Source organism: Pelophylax lessonae, assembly GCF_965119305.1.
Source record: "Pelophylax lessonae genome assembly, chromosome: 9".
NCBI lineage: Eukaryota > Metazoa > Chordata > Amphibia > Anura > Ranidae > Pelophylax > Pelophylax lessonae.
In genome coordinates, this window is record NC_138776.1 from 268,115,103 (window position 1) to 268,136,916 (window position 21,814).

Consider the following 21,814-nt stretch of genomic DNA (forward strand, 5'->3'; position numbering starts at 1 on the left):
TTGGGTCTCCAGAGTCTGTAGATCTTGCTCATTAAAGCCCCGTACACACTATCAGATTATCGAACGATCTGTCGTCCGTTTTTTTGTGGCATGCTAGTCTGATGTGGAAAGTGAAGAGGTTATTTTCATACGAATTTTCCCGTACGACAGAATTCTACTTCAAAAGTGACGTCATGTGTTGGATTGCTTTGTATGTGTTCTTTCGTCTCTGAGCATGCCTAGATTTTTTTCCGTCGAAATCTGTACTAATGAGACGAAAATCGGACGTTGTGTTGACGGAGGACAAAAATTATACAGCCTGCACATCAGGATTTTGTCAGCCTAAAAAGTCGGAGTCGGCTGTCGAAAGCACCGTACTAGCAATCCGAAAATCGGCAGATCGGTCGTCGGACGAAATTTCCCTTCCGAATTTCTTATCGTGTGTACGGGGCTTAATTGTTCGATGTACTGCCCAGATCGTAACGGGGCTTCCAAAGTGTTTACATCTCTGATAGGATCAATAAACTCACAACCACAAATAATCACATGAAATCTATGAAACTTCTTTCAAAATATATTAAAATAACAGTTTAAAACGAAGGCTTTGGTCATCTATTCAATGAAATATAGTCATCTGCCTATCCAATCCTATACCGTCAATTCCAGTCAATGTAGCAAGGCTGCTGTTAGATATCATGGGGCCCCATACAGCCTCCAGAATTACAAAAATATTAAATGTATTTTTTTCCAATTTAACCTTCCCACCCAAGGACGTACCCGTACATCCTTGGGCTTCAGTAGTTATACCAGGATGATGCCTGCACCTACATCTATTAGGATTTACATGGGTAGGCTGGTTGCCTGCTCTTGGTTAGTCAGTCTACCTGGCTGCCCAGGTTGGGAGGCAGGGGAGGACTGGCCAGGGGGCAGGAGGGCAATTGCCCCCTGGGCCGCTCTGATTTCCTGTAAAAAGGCTGCACCGCTTCTGCCACAGACATGCCTAAAGGATTCCTGGTGAGGAGAAGTAAAAAGTCTCCACCACTGACCTACTGAGTGCGGGTTGAAGACAAGGACAGAGTACAGGCCTCCCTTCCCAGCATAGATGGTGTAAACTGTCTGAGCAGAGGCCGGTTCCATGCCCCACTGGAGACTCTCCTCCCCTACCAAGCTGTCCCACCTCCCCCCAACCACCCCCTGCTGGCCAGGTTGGGAACTCGGATTCAGCCAGTGAGTAGAGAGTAGCTGGAGCAGGGCTTCAGCCTAGAATGGGGGTCAGGAGGAGGACGGGAAGTTGGAGATGGGCCGAGTCGCTGCACCATGGGCCTCTGGTTTGTACTTGCCCCCTGGACCAAAAGTTGCCAGCCTGCCCCTGTTGGGAGGAAAGGGTTAATTGATGCCATTTTCCCTTGTGAGTTCACAGGTTTTCCACTGTGGTCCTGCCTCTCTCCTATGTGATTTAAAGGGAAGAGGCTGGATTCTAGGGTGAACCAAGAAATGGATTGTGGAGCCTGGAACAGGCTCGGGATGTACACATGAAGACTCTGAATTATGTCCCAAGAAGCCCGTTGGAAAGCCGACCGGCCAGAATGCTCCCAAGAACATGAACTCTGTTGAAGCACTGAACTAGGTTTTCTGCCATAACACCTCTTCCTTTACCATAACTAGCAATAAGATCTTCCATCAGTTTAATATCATTCATCCAACCATCAACATTGGAGGTTTCCACCAACGCCAAACTGACGGAATGTAGATCTTCGCAGATCAGGTGCTATAGATTAGGCTCTTGTCTTATCAGAACATGTCCACGACTCTGGGAGTTCTGGGCAGGGGTTAATGCAATAACCCAAAAATTCTGGGATTTTACTGTCTCGCAAGGCCCCGTGTTCTTCTTCATCACAACAGAATACCAAGAAAAACATACAGATGTTCATTAATAAGCACCCTGGTGAACGCTGCGAAGATCTGCATTCTGGAATTTTGGTGTCGGTGATGCTTGGATGAATGATATTAAACTGATGGAAGATCTTACAGCTACAGTTATGGTAAATGAAAAGGCATTATGGGGGAAAACATAGTTCAGAGCTTCAACAGAGTTCATGTCCTTAGAAGTATTCTGATGGGTCGGCTTGTCAATGGGCTTCTTGGGACATAATTCAAAGTCTCCATATGTGCATCCTGAGCCTGTTCTGGGCTCCACACTCCCATTCTTGGTCCCCCCTAGGATCCAGTCTCTTCCATTTAGATCACTTTGGTGTTGGTGGAAACCTCCAATGTTGATGCTTAGATGAATGATATTAAACTGATGGAAGATCTTACAGCTACAGTTATGGTAAAGGAAGAGGCGTTATGGTCGAAAACATAATTCAGAGCTTCAACAGAGTTCATGTTCTTGGGAGTATTCTGACGGGTCGGCTTTCCAACGGGCTTCTTGGGACATAATTCAGTGTCTCCGTATGTGCATCCTGAGCCTGTTTTGGGCTCCACACTTCCGTTCTTGGTTCGCCCTAGAATCCAGCCTCTTCCGTTTAGATCACTTTGGTGTTGGTGGAAACCTCCAATGTTGATGCTTGGATGAATGGTATTAAACTGATGGAAGATCTTACAGTTATGGTAAAGGAAGAGGCGTTATGGGGGAAAACATAATTCAGAGCTTCAACAGAGTTCATGTTCTTGGGAGTATTCTGACGGGTCGGCTTTCCAACTGGCTTCTTGGGACATAATTCAGAGTCTCCGTATGTGCATCCTGAACCTTTTCTGGGCTCTGCACTCCCATTCTTGGTCCGCCCTGGGATCCAGCCTCTTCCATTTAGATCACACAGGAGGGAGGCAGGACCCCAGAAGAAAACCTGCGAACACACAAGGGAAAATGGTACAAGGATTATTTAACCCTTTCCGCCCAACCTGGGCAGCCAGGTAGACTGACTAACCAAGAGTAGGCCACCAGTCTACACATATGTAAATCTTAATAGAGGTTATACTCCGTATAAAGGATTTCTCAGGTGGAGTGGATAGCAGACGTTTTTACGCAGAACGTTTTGGAGATATATTCTACTTCCTCTAGCAACACTGAATGTTTCTATCGAAAGATTCAATACCTTAGAACATAAACCTAAAAAGGATTCCCTCAAGGAACTGCAGTGGGGGCAAATGAGTACATCCGCGAGACTATCCATATGTTATTCCTCCAAAAAATGAGTATGTTAAAAATGATGTCCACTACTGGAGGTCACTAAGGATCCTGTCCAGGCTCCATGAAGAGTAGGTATGCTCATCAAAAGTTATGACAGATCACGTGCTATGGATTATCCTTCTTATCAGACATGTCCACGACATTCTGGGCAGTATTTAACACAATAACCCAAAAATTCCTGGATTTTACCATCTCACAAGGCCCCGCGTTCTTCTTCATCACAAACCGATGCAGAGAAAAACATACAAATGTTCATTAATAAGCACCCTGGTGAAGGTTGCGAAAATCTGCACTTTGGCGTTGGTGGAAACCTCCAACGTTGATGCTTAGATGAATGATATTAAACTGATGGAAGATCTTACTGCTACGGTTCTGGTGAAGGAAGAGGCGTTATGGTGGAAGTGGGTTTATTGGAACGAGTTTCTTTACTTACGTAGGTGAGTACATTTCTACGCTTGTATTAGAGCTGCACAATTCTGGAAAAAATGAGAATCCCGATTTGTTCTTTGCTTAGACTAAAGATCACAATCTCTCTCATGATTCTGAAGAACTTCTTTATTTGAAAGATTTACAACCCCTGAACATCAGGTTATCAAACAAGATGGCAATAAAATAAGACAGAATTCTCCTTAAGTCAATCAAATTTAAAGAAATGTAGTGAAAAATTATTATGTAATGTGTAAATAAATAAATAAAAAAAAATTACCATTAAGTTATATTAGTGTCTTTTTTTAAATTTTTTTTTTTTTTTTTAATATTTGCCGATACCAATTACAAATACCTATAGCAACTTTTTTTGTTTACCCTTCAGCTATCAGCAATAGTACAACAGCATTGAAAAGTTATTTTACAAATAAAAAATACATTTTTTTTATGTGCTTTTTTCAATGTGAAACGCGTAATTATATGTTAAAATGTGTAAAAATAATAATGAACAAAGTAAAAAAAAAAAAAAAAAAGTTTCAATTATCAATAGTTAATATAAATTAAAAAAAAAAGCAGCAGGAAAATAATATTTAAATGGAGGAGAATAAGGCTGATTAGAGTAAATTAAAAATATGTAAAAATAATAATAATGAACAAAGCAAAAAAAAAAAAAAGTTTTAAATTATCAATAGTTAATATAAATAAAAAAAAAAAAACAGCAGGGAAATAATAATAATTAAATGGAGAAGAATAAGGCTGATTAGAGAAAAATTAAAGAGATTGCAAAATCTAATTTAAAAAAAAAAAAAATCTGCAGGAAAATAATAATTAAATGGGAGGAGAATAAGGCTGATTAGAGTAAATTAAAGTGATTGTAAAGTCTCATTTTTTTTTTTTTTAATAAAGAACACGTTATACATAGATTTACAAAGGGCAGCCCAGGTCCTCCTCTTCTCAGGTCCCTCGTTGCTGCTCCTGGCCCCTCCCTCCTGTTGAGAGCCCCCCACACAGCAAGCAGCTTGTTATAGGGGTACCCGAGCCGAGTTGCAGCTCCGTGTGTGTCCATTCAGACACGGAGCTGCTGTTGGGCCCGCCCCCTCCCTCTTCTGATATATATATACACATACACATACATACACATACACACATATATAGGAAGCCTCTTCTAAAGATGATGCACAAGAAAGCCCACAAACAGTTTTCTGAAGACAAGCAGACTAAGGACATGGATTACTGGAACCATCTCCTGTGCTCTGATGAGACCAAGATAAACTTATTTGGTTCAGATGGTGTCAGGCGTGTGTGGCGGCAACCAGGTGAGGAGTACAAAGACAAGTGTGTCTTCCTACAGTCAAGCCTGGTGGTGGGAGTGTCATGGTCTGCGGCTGCATGAGTGCTGCCGGCACTGGGGAGCTACAGATCATTGAGGGAACCATGAATGCCAACATGTACTGTGACATACTGAAGCAGAGCATGATCCCCTCCCTTCAGAGACTGGGCCGCCAGGCAGTATTCCAACATGACAACGACCCCAAGTCCACCTCCAAGATGACCACTGCCTTGCTAAAGAAGCTGAGGATAAAGGTGATGGACTGGCCAAGCATGTCTCCAGACCTAAACCCTATTGAGCATCTGTGGGACATCCTCAAACAGAAGGTGGAGGAGCGCAAGGTCTCTAACATCCACCAGCTCTGTGATGTTGTCACGGAGGAGTGGAAGAGGACTCCAGTGGCAACCTGTGAAGCTCTGGTGAACTCCATGCCCATGAGGGTTAAGGCAGTGCTGGAAAATAATGGTGGCCACACAAAATATTGACACTTTGGGCCCAATTTGGACATTTTCACTTAGGGGTGTACTGACTTTTGTTGCCAGCGGTTTAGACATTAATGGCTGTGTGTTGAGTTATTTTGAGGGGACAGCAAATTTACACTGTTATACAAGCTGTACACTCACTACTTTACATTGTAGCAAAGTTTCATTTCTTCAGTGTTGTCACATGAAAAGATAGAATAAAATATTTACAATGTGAGGGGTGTACTTACTTTTGTGAGATACTGTATATACATAGATTTTTTTTTTTCTTGACAAGGTTGCTTGAAACTGACTTAATTTGAAGACTAAAGTTCATCCCTTTCGATCAGTAAATGATTAAACAGAAAGATACAATGTTTCTTTTATCTTTCTCTCGAGCAATGTTGTTGATAAACATTTCCGGCTACTTTTTTTTTTACATCATGGAAATGCCGGATTAAGATCGTGTGGGGGTCCAATCGAGATCTGGATCTTTTGACGATTAATCGTGCAGCTCTAGCTTGCATCCCGCTGACCTCAGTTATGAAGGACAAACTTGACAGATGTAGCAAAGTACAAAGTTTCTCTTTATTTATATTCTTCACCCGGCCCGCTCTTTCCCTTGCTATGGTTTTCCTACCCATCTGGGGATCTTTGCTGACTTGTGCATATAACACTTCCCGCACTCAGGGCAGGAAAACAGCTTCCCCCGTGTGAGACATTTGATGTCTAACAAGGTCTGAGTTATGCGTATAACATTTCCCGCACTCCGGACAGACATACGGCTTCTCACCAGTGTGAGATCTCAGATGTGTGGAAAGAATGGACTTCTGCGAAAAACATTTTCCGCACTCAGGGCAGGAAAACGGCTTCTCCCCCGTGTGCGATCTCTGATGTCTAACAAGGTCTGATTTTTTTGAACAACATTTCCCACACTCGGAGCAGGAATATGGCTTATCCCCCGTGTGAGATCTTTGATGTACAACAAGGACTGATTTGCGCGTGTAACATTTTCCGCACTCAGAGCAGGAATACGGCTTCTCTCCCGTGTGGGACTTCTGATGTATGTAAAGATTGGACTTCTTTGAAAAACATCTCCCGCACTCAGTGCAGGAATACGGCTTCTCGCCGGTGTGAGAGCTCTGATGTTTAGCAAGATCTGTTTTCCGTGTATAACATTTTCCGCACTCAGGGCAGGAAAATGGCCTCTCCCCTGTGTGGGATCTCTGATGTATAACAAGTTCTGATTTCCGTGTATAACATTTCCCGCACTCAGGGCAGGAAAATGGCCTCTCCCCTGTGTGAGATCTCTGATGTATAACAAGTCCCGTTTTCATCATATAACCTTTTCCGCACTCGGCGCAGGAATACGGCTTCTCCCCCGTGTGAGACTTCTGATGGATGTCAAGATAGGACTTCAGTGGAAAACATTTCCCACATTCAGGGCAGGAATACGGCTTCTCCCCGCTGTGAGATTTTTGATGTCTTACAAGTTCTGATTTCTGTATATAACATTTTCCGCACTCAGGACAGGAATACGGCTTCTCCCCGGTGTGAAGTCTTTGATGTCTTACAAGTTCCGATTTCTGGGTAAAGCGTTTTCCACACTCGGGGCAGGAATACGGCTTCTCGCCCGTGTGGGATCTCCGATGTATGGAAAGACTGGACGTCTCTGCAAAAGATTTCCCGCAGTCAGAGCAGGAATACGGCTTCTCCCCCGTGTGATATCTCCGATGTGTGTCAAGATGGGCCTTCTGTGAAAAACGTTTCCCGCATTCAGGGCAGGGATAGGGCTTCTCACCTGTGTGTAATCTCTGATGCTGGGAAAGGTTGAACTTCCTTGAAAAAAATTTCCCGCACACAGGACAGGAAAAAAGCTTTCCACCCACGTGCAATCTCTGATGTTCAGCAAGTCCTAATTCAGACCGAAAGATTTTCCCACAATTAGGATAGGAACATTTCTGTTCTCCTTGATTTCCGGCACAATCCCTCACAGTACGAGGTTGCTCAGAGACAGAGGGATTCCATGGTCTATCCACACTGTGAAGTCCACCATCCATAGTGGTGTTCATTGTCTTTTCTCCTCCACAATCTCCTGTGATGTCCTCATCTTCCATTTTACAACCTGGAGATAAAGTGAGACGATCCTTTGAGGGTTTCTCCATGGCGTGTCCTGGAAAAATATAAAAACATCATCAATAGATCTGAGAGGGTTAGTTCACTTCCATCAAGATTCCATCTGGATCAGGTAGATATGAGTGAGCAGATGTTCTCTGTGGATGTCCCAACCAGCTGGGACTCTCCCCCCTCTTCAGTCAAAAGGACCTTTGGTCCTCCTCCCAGATCACTTCTACATTTACACAGCCTTGTAAGAAGAGCAGGAACCAATGGGGACTGGGAGGGGCATGCTCTTTACACAGCCACAAGCCTAGGCACTGGGTCATGTGATCTTTGATAGACAAGAGGGTCAAAGTTCAGACTTGAAGACCTTTTACCATAGAACAAGTGACCATAGGCCTAGGCTTCTGGTGATATGCAGCACTGGAGGGGGCTTGCTGCAGTATTTCTTCCTTCCTTATGTTACTTCTTACTTTTTATCCCAACAAGACTGTTTTAATAAAGGTTTTTGTTAACATTTACTACCAAAGCCTAGCCTTAAAATGAGGCATTTGATACGCATTTTCGACAACCTCCTGCCCACTGTATAGACAGATGACGGCGGGCCGGATGCTCTGGTGTTCCAGGATGACCTCATATGTTGTCGCCCCAGTCTTATCGTGCTTGCGCACCCAGGAGGGCGCACAGCGCGGCGATCCCGGGTGCGTTGTGTCACCGGGACATGGCGCAACCCTGATCTCGGTAAAGATCCAATGGCGCGGCTCTTTACTCTCTTTACTTTATGTGATCAGCTGTGTCCAATCACAGCCGGACACATGTAAACACCGAAATGCCGGTTATCGGCTTTTCCTTTCTTACACTGACAGCGAGAGAGGAGAGCCGATCGGTGGCATTTCCTCACAAAGGTGACTTGTAATCAGGGCACTGATAATCAGTGCAGCTCCAACAGTGCCCATCAGTGATGCCAGTCTGAGCCCATCAGTGAGGCCAATCTGTGTCCAATCTGTGCCCATCAGTGAGGCCAGTCTGTGCCCACCAGTAAAGCCAGTCTGTGTCCAATTGGTGCCCAGTGATGCCAATCTGTGCCCATTAGTGAGGCCAGTCTCTGCCCATCAGTGAGGCCAGTCTGTGTCCAGTGTTACCAATTTGTGCCCAGTGATGCCAATCTGTGCCCATCAGTGAGGCCAGTCTGTGCCCATCAGTGAGGCCAATCTGTGCCCAGTGTTACCAATTTGTGCCCAATCTGTATCCAATCTGTGCAAAATATTGCCAATTTGTGCCCTGTGATGCCAATCTGTGCCCAGTGATGCCAATTTGTGCCCATCAGTGATGCAAATAAGTGCTGCCTTTCAGTTTCCATCAGTGCTGCCTATCCATGCCTTCCATCATTCCCTAGAAGTACTGCCTATCAGTGCTGCATATTACTACCTCCTCATCAGTGCCCTTCAGTGTCATCTCATCAGTGCCGCCTCATCAGTACCCCCTCAGCAGTGCCCATCAGTACTGCTTCATCAGTGCCCATCAGTGCCGCCTCATCAGTACCCCCTCAACAGTGCCCATCAGTACTGCTTCATCAGTGCCGCCTCATCAGGGCCCATCAGTGTCGCCTCATCAGGGCCCATCAGTAAAGGAGAAAGATTACCTATTTACAACATTTTCTGACAAAAACTAAGAAAAACTTTTTGGTCTTTTTTTGTAGCACAAAAAAAAAAAAAAAAAAAAATACCCCTAGTAGTGATAAAATCCCACCGAAAGAAAGCTCTATTTGTGGGAAGAAAATGATACAAATGTCATATGGGTACACTGTTACATGACCGCGCAATTGTCATTGAAAGTGAGGCAGCGCCTAAAGCTGAACATTTGCCTGGTCAGGAAGGGAGGGGGTGGAGCAGTGCCCAGTATTGAAGCGGTTAAAGCACTCTGAATGCCAATCAAAGCCCCGGTCACTAAATGAAATGTAAAATTGGTTAAATCAGCGCTGACCAATACAATTCTTATGACCCCAATGAATTGCTTAGTAGCCAGATAAGGGGACCGAAGGCTGAAGAAGTCATGGATTTGACGCAACGCGTATGGGGAAGGAGAAGCCTGCACACGCTGTAGCACCCAGTATCGCTGTCCATGCCTGCACTGGCTGAGCGCCAGTCCATGTGAGTGTTTTATTGTATTTTTTTCCCCCAGTCCATGTGAGTGTTTTATTGTATTTTTTACCCCCAGTCCATGTGAGTGTTTTATTGTATTTTTTACCCCCAGTCCATGTGAGTGTTTTATTGTATTTTTTTCCCCCAGTCCATGTGAGTGTTTTATTGTATTTTTTACCCCCAGTCCATGTGAGTGTTTTATTGTATTTTTTACCCCCCAGTCCATGTGAGTGTTTTATTGTATTTTTTACCCCCAGTCCATGTGAGTGTTTTATTGTATTTCTTACCCCCAGTCCACGTGAGTGTTTTATTGTATTTTTTACCTCCAGTCCATGTGAGTGTTTTATTGTATTTTTTACCTCCAGTCCATGTGAGTGTTTTATTGTATTTTTTACCCCCAATAAATTAGTCGTTACAGAGAGCACTAGATCTCTGTGTTTATTTTATACACGTGCCTAATTGTGACGGTGGAGAGATGACCATGAGGAGGTGACAACCCTATCCCCTTCACATTGTGGGTCTGACCATTATATCCTATCTGAAGCACCTTTATCCAGAGGGAGGACAGGAGGAAGCAACCTATCCCTAACACGTTTGGCTCATTATAATTTGTGAGCCAAACCAGGAGGTGAGCGGCCAATTTAATGCACCAAGTCACTTTATGATATTGAAGCACCAGCACTTGGTTACTACTGGGTGCTGGGATCTGTTGAAAGAGGGTACTAACGAGCTGGTGATCTGCTGAGCGGGAGTACTGAGCTTGGGGCACTACTGGATCCCCTACCAACCAACAATAATCCTGGCTCCCACAGACTGGCTACAGTAGGTGCTAATGTGGTACACAGAATAGTCCTGTCAATGTAAGAAGGTTCTCCTCACAACAACTCGTTACGTGTATAAAAGACACCTGTCCACAGAATCTTTTTCTTCCATTCAAACCCCCACCATCATGGGCAAGACCAAAGAGCTGTCAAAGGAGACCTTCCTTAAGGATTTAGAGAAGATCTGTAAAGAAGAGAATACCAAAATCCCTCCCGAGATGTGCGGAAACCTGGTCACCAACTACAAGAAACGTCTGACCTCTGTGCTTCCCAACAAGGGTTTCTCCATCAACATTTAAGAAGGTTCTCCTCACAACAACTCGTTACGTGTATAAAAGACACCTCCTGTCCACAGAATCTTTCTTCCATTCAAACCCTCACCATCATGGGCAAGACCAAAGAGCTGTCAAATGAGACCTTCCTTAAGGATTTAGAGAAGATCTGTAAAGAAGAGTGGACCAAAATCCCTCCCGAGATGTGGGCAAACCTGGCCACCAACTACAAGAAACGTCTGACCTCTGTGCTTGCCAATAAGGGTTTCTCCACCAACTACGAAGTCATGTTTTGCTTGGGGATGAAATGCTTACTTCACTTACATAGCTTGAGGGGGGGGGGGGGGTATCTAGGGCCCTCCTTTTATTATTAAAAGGGACTTCCAAATTCCAGTAAGCCCCTTGCCTGCAGTCTCGCGCAACCAGCAGGCTAGTGTTGTGGGGAAGAGGCATTTAACCTGATCAACATATCAACAAGGTTCATTATTGGGGTGCACATTTTTCTATCCCCTTTCCTGTCCAGCAAGGCTACATACTTCGTTTTATATGGATTTTTTGTGGGACCTCATGCTTCTCTTTCTTGATGTTTGCATGCCCCGCCCATTAACATCATACCAGGCTCTATGGTCTGGTATGGAATTTTGGTAAAACTGCACCCTTTCTTTGGCATGGGTTCCACCTTAAAATTCTTACCAGGCCTGAATTTCAGGAAAACCCCCACATCGGATTTGTACTCCCCCATTATTAGCATTTATAGTAGACCTTCATCTAGAAAAAGGGTCCAACAGTATTACCAAAAGTATTGGGACGCCTGCCTTTACACACACATGAACTTTAATGGCATCCCAGTCTTAGTCTGTAGGGTTCAATATTGAGTTGGCCCACCCTTTGCAGCTATAACAGCTTCAACTCTTCTTGGAAGGCTGTCCACAAGGTTTAGGAGTGTCTATGGGAATGTTTGACTGTTCTTCCAGAAGTGCATTTGTGAGGTCAGGCACTGATGTTAGACAAGAAGACTTGGCTGGCAGTCTCCACTCGAATTCATCCCAAAGGTGTTCTGTCAGGTTGAGGTCAGGCCATTCAGGTTCCTCCACCCCAAACTCACTCATCCATGTCTTTATGGACCTTGCTTTGTGCACTGGTCCAAATCATTTGGTGGAGGGGGGATTATGGCGTGTGGTTGTTTTTCAGGGGTTGGGATTGGCCTTTTAGTTCCAGTGAAGGGAACTCTTAAGGCATCAGCATACCAAGACATTCTGGACAATTTCATGCTCCCAACTTCATGGGAGGAGTTTGAGGATGACCCCTCCCTGTTCCAACATGACTGAGCACCAGTGCACAAAGCAAGGTCCATAAAGACATGGAAGAGCGATGCCTTAAGAGTTCCCTTCACTGGAACTAAGGGGCCAAGCCCAACCCCTGAAAAACAACCCCATGCCATAATCCCTCCTCCACCAAATGATTTGGACCAGTGCACAAAGCAAGGTGGAGGAACTTGAGTGGCCTGCACAGAGTCCTGACTTCAATCCGATAGAACACCTTCGGGATGAATTAGAGCGAAGGGAACTCTTAAGGCGTCAGCATACCAAGAAATTTTGGACAATTTAATGCTCCCAACTTTGTGGGAGGAGTTTGGGGATGGCCCCTTTCTGTTCCAACATGACTGCGCACCAGTGCACAAAGCAAGGTCCATAAAGACATGGGTGAGCGAGTTTGGGGTGGAGGAACTTGACTGGCCTGCACAGAGCCCTGACCTGAACCCGATAGAACACCTTATTGGAGACTGCGAGCCAGGCCTTCTCGTTCAACATCAGTGCCTGACCTCACAAATGGGCTTCTGGAAGAATGGTGAAACATTCCCATAGACACACTCCTAAACCTTGTGGACGGCCTTCCCAGAAGAGTTGAAGCTGTTATAGCTGCAAAGGGTGGGCCAACTCAATACTGAACCCTACAGACTAAGACTGGGATGCCATTAAAGTTCATGTGTGTGTAAAGGCAGGCGTCCCAATACTTTTGGTAATATAATGTAGTTGAAGGGAATTCCTGGATGTTTTGTTTACCAAAAGAATGAAGCAGTTGTTGTTTTGGTACATATTCACAACAGCAGTGCCCAGTCCCCCCAATTTGCTTGACAAATTGCCTAGAAAATGGACAGAACTAATTTTTAATATTCGACTTCCATTGACTTCCCAGGAATGTTCGGCTCATTACTCCTCTGGACCAATCAGTGAGCAGTAACAGAGGAGAGATAAGAGAAGAATATATTATGGGTCACCTGTGCTGATCTGTGTAGGAGTGTCCTCCTCTATGAATGTCCTCGTCATTTCAGCCTCCTCCGTATATTGCTGATCATCCCTCACATACGTCTCTTCTACTTCATCCTCAACTTTCATCTTCATCAGATCTTCACCCTAAACCAACAGAATGGCAGAAAATAACATCTGTAACATAGAAGTATTTATGATGTGAGATCACATAGAAAATATCATCTTGTAGAGTCCACACATCGTCTCCACATGTCAGAGGGTTCAATCACTTTATGTTCCCGCCCCTCAACTCCACCCACCTGATGATGGTGAGGGATGGTGTGACCTTCCTGTGTGGAACCCCGGGAATACAGAGGACGGGGACATCTCTCTGGAGGGTTCCTGGTATTAGGTGGCTCCATCATATCCTTGTGTCCTTCTGAAAATTCCCTCCTCACTCCATACGCCTCATCCTCCTCTTTATTTTCTTCTTTAAAGTCAACTTTAGAATCTCTCAGGTTTCCACTCTGAATATATAATAAAAATGACATCAATGGTAACAATGCAGATAATGTACAGATCCTAATGATACTATCAGTGATTGTTCCTCATCTACCTGATGATGGTGAGGGATGGTGTGACCTTCCTGTGTGGAATCCCGGGAATACAGAGGACGGGGACATCTCTCTGGTGGGTTCCCATTACTGGATCCATCTGTAGGAAACACACACACTGACTGAATACATTGTTTCTATGTGTTTATCAGATGATGGGGGATCTAGGTGGAGCCTCCGTACTGCTCTCTCCTTTACAATAAAGTCTCCTCTTACCCGGTGATGTGAGGGGCGGCTGATTCTCCATCATGAAGTCCTTGTAGAGATCCTTGTGTCCTTCTAAATACTCCCACTCCTCCATGGAGAAATAGACAGTGACATCCTGACACCTTATAGGAACCTGACACACACACAATGATACAGTCACCATCCAGACACATCCCTTGTCTGTTACTGGATAATGTCCCAGAATTCCCAGCACCGCTCACCTCTCCTGTCAGCAGCTCCATCATCTTCTTGGTGACTTCTAGAATCTTCTCCATGTTGTGTCTCTCAGGTTTTAGGGAGTCACATGGGGGCACTGTGATGGTCATATGATCACCTGACTTCAGAAGAGGAAATCTCTGTATTGGAGAACCAATAGGAATATCATGTTAGAATCCCAGAATCCTCCTCACCTCTCCTGTCAGGTCTGTGTTTTATTAATAGAGATAAGAGTGATGTCATGTGACCTCCCAGAATCCTCCTCACCTCTCCGGTCAGCAGGTAGATGATCTCCAGTGTGAGATTTAGTATCTTCTCAGTCATATGACTCGGGTCCTCCTCCATCGTCATTGGTCATGTAATGTTACAGGTTTCCTGTAGACCAATAATTGATAAGAAAGAATGATGTGGACTGTACTGGTTGTACAATATTAGGATGGGGATGTATGGGGGATAATATGAGGGTTTCTATCATGTAAGAATGGTCCCCATTGGGATTACACACAAAGGAACATTCAGTTTAGTGTTTCCTATGTTTTCACCGTCCGGGAGCATCTTGCCCTTTGGTCTTTATGTCTAAAAATCCCCTATCGTCCTAACATCTCCATAATGAAGACAATGTTCCAGGCCCCGTAAGTGGGGAAATGTGCTGACCCTAAAGGGGTTAATCTAGGTTTCCACACTATATATGTGTGTATCATCATCTGCTGGAGATAAAAGACGTCACAGTGACTACGGAGGAAGAGGACGGAACATGACGGGGGGGGGGGGGGGGGTTACTGTGTGTGAATATAATATAATATCTTATTACCTCCTCTGCTGCCACTTCCAGCGATGTCTCCTCTCTACTTCCTCCCGACTCACCTTTCACCCGGAACTTCATATTTATACTCTGACATCACTTCCTGTTTCCATAGAGACTTCCTGTCTGGGTAGAAGTGAGATCACCACCTTGTGGAGCTCAGAGGAACTGCAGCCCCGAGAAACGTCTTGTAGTGAGAACACGGCCTTGTGCTGTGTGTGTATGTACTGTATATCCTTATAGGTGGGGTCATCTCTGAAGGAGTGTGCTACTCCATTTTGTATAATATAATTGCTAATTGCCTGAAACTCCATTTCTGTCAATCCTAGACGCACTCTTCTCCCGGAGACTCCGCCCTTACACAGAACCGACTTGACTGAACTATAGGTAGTCAGGGGCTACTAAGAGGAGGGGTTGAGCCAACTACCTTCAATCTCCACTCCCACCAAGGGGGAGAGAATTTATTTTCAATGAACCGGAGGCGTTCCTTTGGTTTTGCCGCAAAACTGATTATGGGTTTAGTACTAATTACACTTTATATTCTTTTTCGCTATGTTGCACTGCTTAGTAGAAACTTGCTTCATAAAACTTGTCTACCTTAATAAAAACCTTCCCATGTGGCTTTGCAAGCCCTTTGATGCCTCCTTTCATCCAAAGAAGACTCGGGTAGCCCCCTCGATGTCTGTAACGCTCCTGCGTTTTTATTATAGGCTGGATTTGCAGCTGCAAAATCTCCACTCAGTAGTCATGTAGAGATGTGTTGAATACCAGATCCAACTCTCCAGGACTCATCAGCGTGGGCCTGTCAGCTTCAACATACAGATATATACACACTCAATGAGATGTTCCTGGAGTGATTGGATGTATATGATAGTATGAAGGTGATGTGCTGAAGGGACAGGTGTGAACAGTGACAAGGATGGTAATCACTTGATAGGTTTGTATAGGAGAGTTCAAGATGGTATTTAGGAATGCAGATAGGTTAGTATCGAGTATGCTAACAGGTGGTGAGGACAGCAGATGACAAATACAGGATAGACTAACCCAGTGCAAGGATAGATAGTAGTAGACAGGAGAGCTAGCAATCTATGCAGCAGTGCAGATGATAGGATAGTATGGATAGGTAGTAACAGTCCTTAATGTGCATAGGTAGATAGTGCAATAAGGTTATGGAGGGTTTCCCTGCGGGGTACTTATCACTTGTAATGTTAGTAGTTTAGAGAGGTCCAGTAGATAAGGAATGATCCGGTAGCGAGATACAGGGATCAGTAGCGAGGTTCCGGTCTGCTCCAGGTAAAGGGAATAGCTGGAGGTTCCGATCGAGAGACAGGCTTGAAAGCATGTGGATAACAAGGCAGGTTGAACGAACAATGTGAGTGAAACAGCCGGCGGTTGAAATAGCCGCTCTGCGGCGCTCAGCAGTGACATCATCGTTCTTAAAGGTATATGCGTACCACCTGAAGAGAAAGGTGGGACGCATTACAGAGAAAGTGGTGATTAAGGGTACCGGAGGTACCAGAATCTTACAATGTCCTCATCAGACGGACCCAACAGCAAACAGTCCACCTCTAATGTAGAGTAGCAGAGCAGCCAGGTTGATCAGGGAGGGGCCCCATACCCCAATACAGATGGGACAGAGAATCACCCCACATCTTTCAGTATGTCCCACCTCTAGCACATGGATACAATGAACCCCAGCAGAAAGGAAAGGTTGGAAACGGCTCCTGATCCTACGGATGTGATGGTGGACGATTAGCCATGTAAAAGATGGAGGATACAGTGGAGGACCCCAGCATGACAGTACCAAGTAGTCAGTGTCCAGGTTGCAGGACAAGTATATGGAGATGCAACTTCAAGGTCCTGCTAGGAGCACCATGGTGGTGGCAGCAGCAACTCCAGAGTGTTTCCTACGTTTTCGGAGTCCGGGAGTATCTTACCCTTTGGTCTTTATTAGGGTTGAGCGGACACCTAGATGTCCGTGTTCGACGGGTTCGGCCGAACTTTAAAAAAAAGTCCGGGTCCGTGTCCCGGACTTTTACCGAACTTTTCCCGGACACCGAACCCCATTGAAGTCAATGGGGACCCGAACTTTAAGGCACTAAAATGGCTCTAAAACACCAAAGGAAAGGGCTAGAGTGCTGCAAATGGCAGCAAAACGTAATTAAGAGCATGGCAAGTGCTCTGCAAACAAATGTGGATAGGGAAATAACTTAAAACAACAAAAAAAAACAGAAAAATAAAACAATGTTCTTCTTCATCTCTGAAGGACGAGGCCCATATGGAGTAGGAGGGAGGTTGAGGTGGTGGTGGATGTGGCGGTGACATAGGCGTGCGCACAGGGTGTGCTGGGTGTGCCTGGGCACACCCTAATCACCTAGGGCACATAGCATTGCCAGTGAGGAGATGGGAAAGATCTCCCTGGGACCTGCTCTGCTCTATTTCTCCTTGCCTACAGGTACATGGCCCCGATACATTACTCTCCCTGCTGGCAAACACATGCATGTGTATTTCAACTTTGGGGTGCACACCTTAATGCAATAGGCTGCGCACACCTATGGGCGGTGTAGGTGGAAGCGGCGGTGGAGGAGGACCAGGGCCGGATTAACAGCATCATGGGCTTGGTGCTGAGGATTTTGAAGGGCCTTAAGGGCCGTGCCTTGCCATGCACCCAGAGGAGGAAGGGTGCAGCCATGCATGCCTAATTCAACATGGGATGCTGTCTCTGAAGCCCATAAACACATCCATGCATCGCCAACTGTCCCTCCTTGTCCGGCCTTCACGCTGTGTGGGGAGGTTCTGAGGGTGCTGCCTGGGGAAGCGAGCATAGAAGCCAGACTTCTGTGTTTACAAGTGACAGAAGAGCGGTAACAGTGAATATGGCCAACCCGGGGCCTATATAAAAGGTAGGGGCCTGGAGCTGCAGCTCCAATAGACCCTACATTAATCTGGCCCTGAGGAGGAGGACGAGGTAGCCAACACTGCTTCTTTTCACAAATTTTAAATGAGGGTACACCCCAAAAGAGTGAGAAAGAGCAAAAATGGAACAATGGGTGGGTAAGGTCAGTATCCATTGCTATTCTGCATAAGGTACGGAAAAGTCCCGTGGGATCCATGCCTGGTTCATTTTAATGAACGTGAGCTTGTCCACATTGTCTCTGGACAGGCGGCTGCGCTTGTCTGTTATAACGCCCCCAGCCGTGCTAAATACCCGTTCAGATAATACACTGGCTGCAGGGCACGCCAGCACCTCCAAGGCGTAAAGGGCAAGCTCAGGCCATGTGCCCAATTTGGAGACCCAGAAGTTGAAGGGGGCAGACCCGTCATTCACTACATGTAGGCGTGTGCACACATACTGCTCCACCATGTTGGTAAAATGCTGCCTCCTGCTAAGACGTTCCATCTGAGCTGCTGGTGCTGCTGTTTGTTGTGGCGTGCTGACAAAGCTTTTCCACATTTCGGCCATGCTAACCCTGCCTTCTGAGGTGCTGGCGGTGCCCTGGTTGCGTTGGCGACCTCCTCCTCCTCCTCCTCTGCCTTGTGCTTCCACTGTGGCCCCGCTGTCAGATGGGAATGCCAGCAGCATGGCGTCTACCAGCGTGCGCTTGTACTCGCGCATCTTGCGATCGCGCTCCAGTGAGTGAATTAAGGACGGTACGTTGTCCTTGTAACGGGGATCCAGCAGCGTGGCCACCCAGTAATCAGCACAAGTTAGAATGTGGGCAACTCGGCGGTCGTTGTGGAGACACTGCAGCATGTAATCGCTCATGTGTGCCAGGCTGCCCAGAGGCAACGAAAGGCTGTCCTCTGTGGGAGGTGTATGGTCCGTGTCCTCTGTATCCCCCCAGCCACGCACCAGTGATGGCCATGAGCTGGCCTGGGTGCCACCCTGCTGTGAACATGGTTCCATCTCCTCCTCCAGCTCCTCCTCCTCCTCATCCTCCTCATCCTCCAGAACTGTGCCCCTGCTGGACAATTGCGTCCCTGGCGTTTGCGTGTGCAGGAACCCACCCTCGGAGCCCCTTGCGAATGACTGCCCTGAAAGCCTTGGAAATGTTACCTCTTCATCCTCCTCCTCCTCCTCATCCTGTGCCACATCCTCTTCCATCATCGCCCGAATTGTTTTTTCAAGGAGGCATAGAAGTGGGATAGTTAAGCTGAGAACGGCGTCATTGCCACTGGCCATGTTGGTGGAGTACTCAAAACAGCGCAACAAGGCACACAGGTCTCGCATGGAGGCCCAGTTATTGGTGGTGAAGTGGTGCTGTTCCGCAGAGCGACTCACGCGTGCGTGCTGCAGCTGAAACTCCACTATGGCCTGCTGCTGCTCGCACAGTCTTTCCAGCATGTGCAAGGTGGAGTTCCACCTTGTGGGCACGTCACATATGAGGCGGTGAGCGGGAAGGCCGAAGTTACGCTGCAGCGCTGCCAGGCGAGCAGCAGCAGGGTGAGAACGCCGAAAGTGCGCACAAACGGCCCGCACTTTCTGCAGCAGCTCTGACATATCGGGGTAGTTTTTAAGGAACCTCTGCACCACCAAATTCAGCACATGCGCCAGGCAAGGGATGTGCGTCAAACCGGCTAGGCCCAGAGCTGCTATGAGATTTCGCCCGTTATCGCACACCACCAGGCCGGGCTTGAGGCTCGCTGGCAGCAACCACTCATTTGTCTGCTGTTCCATGCTCCTCCACAACTCCTGCGCGGTGTGTGGTTTGTCCCCCAAACAGGCAAGTTGTAAAACTGCCTGCTGTCGTTTACCCCTGGCCGTGCTGAAGTTGGTGGTGAAGGTGTTACGCTGTCCGGATGAGGAGGCGGTAGAGGATGAGGAAGCGGAGTAGGAGGAGTTAGGAACAGGAGGCAAACTGAAGCGCCCTGCAATCCTCGGTGGTGGAAGGACATGCGCCAAATTGCTATCCGCCTCAGGCCCATCCGCCACTGCATTTACCCAGTGTGCCGTTAGGGAGATATAACGCCCCTGACCGTGCTTACTGGTCCACGTATCCGTAGTTAGGTGGACCTTGGCACAGATGGCGTTGCGCAGTGCACACCTGATTTTTTCCCCCACTTGGTTGTGCAGGGAAGGGATGGCTTGCCTGGAAAAGTAGTGGCGGCTGGGCACGACGTACTGTGGGACAGCCACCGACATAAGGTTTTTAAAACTGTGCGTCTCCACCAGACGGAATGACAGCATTTCAAAGGCCAATAATTTTGAAATGCTGGCATTCAGGGCCAGGGATCGCGGGTGGGTAGGGGGGTACTTCCTCTTCCTCTCAAGTGTTTGGGAGATGGAAAGCTGAACGCTTCCACGGGACATTGTGGAGATGGTTGTTGGTGACCCAGGTGGTGGTGTTGCTGACAGATCGTCTGTTTGCGGGGTGGCAGGTGCCGGTATCACTACAGATGTGGCTGGAGCGGCCGAGACTGCAGCAGAAGAGGAAGCAGGATGAGCCAGAGACGTTTCTTGGTTTTGAAGGTGTGTACTCCACTGCAGCTCGTGCTTTGCACTTAGATGCCTGATCATGCAGGTTGTGCTCAGGTTGAGAAGGTTCATGCCTCGCTTCAAGCTCTGATTGCACAGGGTGCAAACCACTCGTGTCCTGTCATCAGCACATTTTCTAAAGAACTTCCACGCTAGAGAACTCCTTTGAGCTGACTTTGGTGCGCTCGTTCCCTTGCTGCGTTGGGCAGTAGCGGGCGTAGTGTCTAGGGCACGGCCGCTCCGCTTCTGCACCCTGCTCCCTCTTCTGCTGTGCTGGTGGCTCTGTGCGACCACCGCCTCTTCCTCCAAACTACTCAGTTCACCTGCATGACGTTCATTCCATGTGGGGTCGAGGACCTCATCGTCCTCCACATCATCTTCCACCCAGTCTTCACCCCTGCCCTCCTTGTCGGTCTCCACAATGCTGAACGCCGCAGCAGTTGGCACCTGCGTTTCGTCATCATCGGAGACGTGCTGCGATGATCCTTGCATGTACTCATCTTGAGGAATAAGTGGTTGGGCATCGCTGCACTCAATCTCTTCCACTTCTGGGGCAGGGCTAGGTGGATGGCCCTGGGAAACCCTGCTGACAGAGTCCTCAAAAAGAATAAGAGACTGCTGTATGGCTTGGGGCTCAGACTGCTGGCCTGATTTGCAAGGGGGTGAGGTGAAAGACGGTTGGACATTGGCTGCAGGTGCCAACTCTGACCTTTCTGCAGTAGACTGGGTGGGAGACAATGTGAAGGAACTGGAGGCACTGTCAGCAGCAAACCAATCTACTATCGCCTCAACTTGTTCTGGCCTCATCACTTCTAGGGGCATTTGATGACCTACCAAATACTGATGCAGGTTCTGTCGCCTACTCACACTTGAGGAAGGTGTTTCACTTGTGCGTGTAGCTGGCACAGATCGACCATGTCCTCTCCTTGCAACAGGAGCTCTACCAGCAGCACCACGACCCAGGCCACGGCCCTTATTTGACGGTCTCCTCATATTTCTGTAATTTAAGATCTTGCCCTAGAAAGGTTTTTATTGAATAGCGGAATAGAAAATATGATCCAAAAAAAGTGTATGTATATCACACGTACACAACCACACTAGGCCCCAATTACTATTGTTTGTACCCCTAAAAGGCTAGATGAGGAGTAGGGGGAGTATGGAACAGGCAGCACCCTCAAACCTTCAGAAGTATGAGATGAACCCCAACAACTTGGAAAGGTGGATCTCTCTCACACGTACCGACACAGACTATCCCGCAATTCAATTGATCCTCAAAGGTTTTTATTGAATAGCGGAATAGGAAATATGATCAAAAAAAGTGTATGTATCTCGCACGTACACAACCACACTAGGCCCCAATTACTATTGTTTGTACCCCTAAAAGGCTAGATGAGGAGTAGGGGGGGTATGGAACAGGCAGCACCCTCAAACCTTCAGAAGTATGAGATGAACCCCAACAACTTGGAAAGGTGGATCTCTCTCACACGTACCGACACAGACTATCCCGCAATT

At 46.8% G+C, this 21,814-nt stretch overlaps 2 protein-coding genes across 2 annotated transcripts in view; both read right to left on the minus strand.

The window, feature by feature from the left end:
* Positions 1-6,167, minus strand: part of LOC309563992 (uncharacterized protein) — a gene marked incomplete at both ends in the record, with an annotated part of 79,298 nt that extends 73,131 nt beyond the window's left edge. The window contains 3 exons of the mRNA XM_082268620.1: positions 2,009-2,278; positions 2,583-2,825; positions 6,027-6,167. Of these exons, the coding sequence (XP_082124746.1) occupies positions 2,009-2,278; positions 2,583-2,825; positions 6,027-6,167 (654 nt within the window). The remainder of the gene's footprint in view (positions 1-2,008; positions 2,279-2,582; positions 2,826-6,026) is intronic.
* LOC309564458 (uncharacterized protein) overlaps positions 1-21,814 on the minus strand; it is a 1,566,033-nt gene that overhangs the window by 155,127 nt on the left and 1,389,092 nt on the right. Inside the window, exon 8 of the mRNA XM_082269088.1 lies at positions 6,180-7,058. Coding sequence (XP_082125214.1) covers positions 6,180-7,058 — 879 coding nt within the window. The remainder of the gene's footprint in view (positions 1-6,179; positions 7,059-21,814) is intronic.